Below are 4,407 nucleotides of genomic sequence, written 5' to 3' on the forward strand. Positions count from 1 at the left end.
ATTACATTATGGAAAATAATGAACTTTATCACAATATGCTAATTTTTTGAAAAGGACCTGTATAACATTTAATTTCCCTTTGGGATCAATAAAGTATTTCTGAATTGACCAAATAGGATTAATGATTTATAAATATTCATGTTTCAGTTAAATGTTTATATGATACAAAGTTTTACTTTGATTTAATGCAATATGTAGATTTGAATGTAATTGCTTGATAAATTTATGGGACGTTATGTGTTCTTTCACTTCTSAACATTATGTAATGCCACGCCCCCTCTCTCTCTCATTGGCTGAGCGGACCGTCACTTCAAACTGAACCAGCCAATGGTAGTGTGCGGATCAAGATGCAAACTAATACAAACTAACCGCCGCCATGTTGTGTCTCCGCGGCCCGGAGGGACGTCCGGTCGTAAATAGTAAATGACGGTACCGCCCGCTGGGCCGCTGACTGGACTGGACCACAGCAGGACGCCATGAGCCGTCCGTCCTCAGCCGGAGGTGGAGGACTGGGAGCCGGTAAAGCAGGTGGGGGAAAGCCCGGAGGCTCCGGAGGGACCGCTTCTGCCGCCGCCGCTGCCGCCGCCGCCGCGGCCGCAGCAGTGGCAGCYACCGCCGGTGTGGGCTCCGTCCCCGGCTCGGGTTCCGCCGCCTCATCCTCCGCCGGTTCGCTGCCGCATGCCGCGGCTCTCCCCGGCCAGTCCCCGGAGCTGACGGCGCTGTTCGAGTGCCCGGTGTGCTTCGACTACGTTCTGCCGCCCATCCTGCAGTGCCAGGCGGGTCACCTGGTTTGCAACCCGTGCCGCCAGAAACTGAGCTGCTGCCCGACCTGCCGCGGCCCGCTCAGCCCCAGCATCCGGAACCTGGCCATGGAGAAGGTGGCCTCCACATTGCCGTTCCCCTGCAAGGTAAGGTACCGGACCGGTCCGAACCGGGCTGGGCTGGGAGACACCGATCACTCCGCTCGACGCTTCCACTGCATGCGCGCGCGTCGGGTGACGTCATGGGGATTCCTTCTGAACCAAAACAAAGCTAGAGTCTGTACCCGTCCGATTCTGGTCCAGAAACAGAACCAGGAATGAGACATTCAGGTGGTCAGAGCGCAGGAGTCTGGTTCTGGTTCCTCAGGAACCAGAGACAGTGTTCAGTGKGATCCTTTTTTGGAATAAATATTATTAATTCAATGTTGATCTGGTTCTGGAGCTGTTTGGGTCRAGCTCTGCCGCTCTGCCTCAGTGTAACAGAACCTGCCGTCTCTGGTTCTGTTACAGACACATTAAAGTTGAAGTGGATTGGACTGAAATCTGAGTCCTGACCTCTGACCTGATCTGGGTTCTGGTTCTACACATCAGCATCAGAAATGTCCTCTTAACTCTAAAAAAGCGTTTTTTATWGTTTCATGATGTTTTTTCTGGTAAAATTGTCTTTATTCTGCTAAAATGTAGATTTTATTCTGATAATCAAACTTCTGGCTCAGGAATAAAAAACACTTTTTAACTGTATTTTCTATTATTTATTTGTTTTTAGAAAAGAAAGTGAGGGGAAAAGAAATTTATTAAAATCTGATCTGGTTGGAAAAACTCACTTTTTATTTTTAAGCAGCAGAACCAGAACCTGTTCTCAGCTGTCGAACCCAGACATCCAGTTCTGGTTCTATTCTTGTTCTGACCCAGTTCTGGCTCGTTCCCCTTTCCCTGCAGTACTCTGGTTCCGGCTGCCTGCTGGTCCTCCACCACAGCCAGAAGGCCGACCATGAGGAGCTGTGTGAGTTCAGGCCGTACACCTGTCCCTGCCCTGGAGCCACCTGCAAGTGGGCGGGGCCTCTGGAGGCCGTCATGCCACACCTGATGCACACGCACAAGTCCATCACCACACTGCAGGTCAGAACACACACACACACAACTGTCTGGAGTCCAGTCAGAACCAGCAGAACTAGTTCTGCTGATTGCCTGAAAACTGTTAATCATCAGAATAACCGATCAGTAAACTAATCAATATCTCCCTTCAGATATCCTGAGTCTGACCAGAGGTATGTAAACTTCTGAGTTCATGGAGGGAAAAAACTGTAAACATTCCCAGGTTTTCACCAGAACTGGTTGTGATGGTTCTGATCAGAACCCAGACGACTGGTTCTGATTGGACTATAAATCAATAACAAACACTTTAAAGACGTGAGCAATATATGATCAATGGATAAAACAAATGAATGAATGTACAATGTTTTCACTGATCTCTGATCCCGATCTGCACAGCATTCTGGGAGATGTAGGCTTTAGCCGCTTAGCCTGGGCCAACTAACTCTCACTTTCTGGTTGCCTAGCAACAGCCTGTAGGGTAACAGACAGTTTCAAATTCCCCCTGACTTTGGTTGCCTAGCAACAGCCTGCTGGGTGCATGGCGCAACAGCAGTTTCAGGTTTCTCCACTTTGCCTCAGAACTGCTTTGAAATCAAAACATGGAGTGAAAACTGGACAAGAGGTTAAAGGTCACATCACCAGTTCTGCTGTATGTATGATAATAAAAAAACCTGATCCATAATTATCAATATAATAAAGTTTTCTAGGGTCAGGGTCAACCACACACACTATGGGCGTGTGTGGTTGTGTCTGAGCTGCAGGTCARAGGTCAGCATGCTGTCTCCCTGCAGGGCGAGGACATCGTGTTCCTGGCGACGGACATCTCGCTGCCCGGCGCCGTGGACTGGGTCATGATGCAGTCGTGCTTCAGCCACCACTTCATGCTGGTTCTGGAGAAGCAGGAAAAGTTCGAGGGCCACCAGCAGTTCTTTGCCGTGGTTCTGCTCATCGGCGCCCGCAAGCAGGCCCAGAACTTCGCCTACCGCCTGGAGCTCAACGGGAACCGGCGCCGCCTCACCTGGGAGGCCACACCGCGCTCCATCCACGACGGCGTGGCGGCGGCCATCTTGAACAGCGACTGCCTGGTGTTTGACACATCCGTCGCTCACCTGTTCGCTGACAACGGCAACCTGGGCATCAACGTCACCATCTCCATGTGCTGAGGATGGCGTGGTACCGACCCGGTACCGGCACGACCCGGTCCAGATCGGGTCTGATAAAAACTGTTGAAATAAAAGTTCTGTTGGGTCTGGTTCTGGTTCTGGTCAGTGATCTGTGGATCAGAACATTGTCTAGCTCAGAGACAGAACCGTTTCAGTTTGTTGGACCTGTCCAGCTGGCAGAACCTTCCGGGTTGATGGTCCACTTCTCCAGGGTTCGGTTCTGGAACCCAGTCAGAGAGAACTCTCTCTGACTGGGGTCGGTCATGTGACCTTTGACCTTGTGTTGGCAGAACTTCTACATCATCAACTGGTTCCTGCAGAAGTTCTCCTATGGGCCAGCAGGGGGAAGGAACCTGTTCCGGTTCTGGTGTTTCCCTTTGGCTTTGAGAGGAGAACCAGAACCTCCAGGAAGTCTTCATGTTGACTGCAGAACCAGAACCGCTGGTTCTGGATCAGTAGAACAATCCAACAGAACCTGACTCGTTCTGAAGGGCTTTTGAGCCGAACCAGACCGACCCTGGGGTTGGGAGGTTTCTGGTTCTGATCCAGCAGTGAACAGTCCAATCTGCCACCACAGCCTTACTTTTCTACCGCTGCCTTCTTTCTGTGCTGCTGAAGTTCTGATGAGACCCGCTGGACCCGGAGTACTGCTCAGCTCTACAGAACCAGAACACAAACAGTCCGGGTTCACTAATGACTGCAGCAGGAAGATACCTCAGAACTCCTCCAGAACCCCTCAGATGCCGGGAACTGGACCCTGACTGCAGCTCAGGACACGCTGGTTCAGCAGAATCTGCAGATTTGCGGTCAAAGTTCAAGCTTAGAATATGTAACGCTACTATAAAGATCAGTTTATGTGAGCAGAAGAAGAAACATCAACTTTTTTTCATTATTAGAACCTTTACATTTCCAGCTGAGGCCAGAGAAAACCTCCGGCCCTTTAAATCATTCCAGGCAGTTCAACYTCACAGACACCTTCWATCAACGTATGAATGTAAAACACCACAAATGCATCAATAAGGAATAAAACCTGCCTGATGCTCCATCCACCCACCGTTACATTGTCGGGTTCCACTTGCTGAAACTAGCTTAGCATCGTTAGCATGCTAGCTGTTGGATTCCAAATAAATTTCTGACTCACGAGGAGATGAGCTTCAGATGTTGAATATAAACACTGTCTTTTAGTTGGTCTGTGATTTGGTTTAACCGGTTCTGRGTCAGTGTGCTGGTCCGGACCGGGACCACAGCCGTCTGGAGTCCAGTCTTCACYGAGATAATCTAAATAAAATCGAATTATCGGATTCAGTCAGGTCCAAGTCTCATCTGGATCCCTTCAAACACTCCTTATGGAAAATAACTTATTTTTCTCTATTTTTAAATAAAAACGG

At 49.5% G+C, this 4,407-nt stretch overlaps 1 protein-coding gene across 1 annotated transcript; it reads left to right on the forward strand.

The window, feature by feature from the left end:
* The first annotated feature begins 337 nt into the window (after nt 1-337).
* On the forward strand, nt 338-3,112 carry siah2l (seven in absentia homolog 2 (Drosophila)-like). The gene is made up of 3 exons (XM_008401808.2): nt 338-908; nt 1,701-1,880; nt 2,648-3,112. The coding sequence occupies exons 1-3, from the start codon at nt 477-479 to the stop codon at nt 3,017-3,019; spliced, it is 984 nt and encodes a 327-aa protein (XP_008400030.1). The 5' UTR covers nt 338-476; the 3' UTR covers nt 3,020-3,112.
* Nucleotides 3,113-4,407: the final 1,295 nt, after the last annotated feature.

Source organism: Poecilia reticulata, unplaced genomic scaffold (genome assembly GCF_000633615.1).
Source record: "Poecilia reticulata strain Guanapo unplaced genomic scaffold, Guppy_female_1.0+MT scaffold_131, whole genome shotgun sequence".
Lineage (NCBI taxonomy): Eukaryota > Metazoa > Chordata > Actinopteri > Cyprinodontiformes > Poeciliidae > Poecilia > Poecilia reticulata.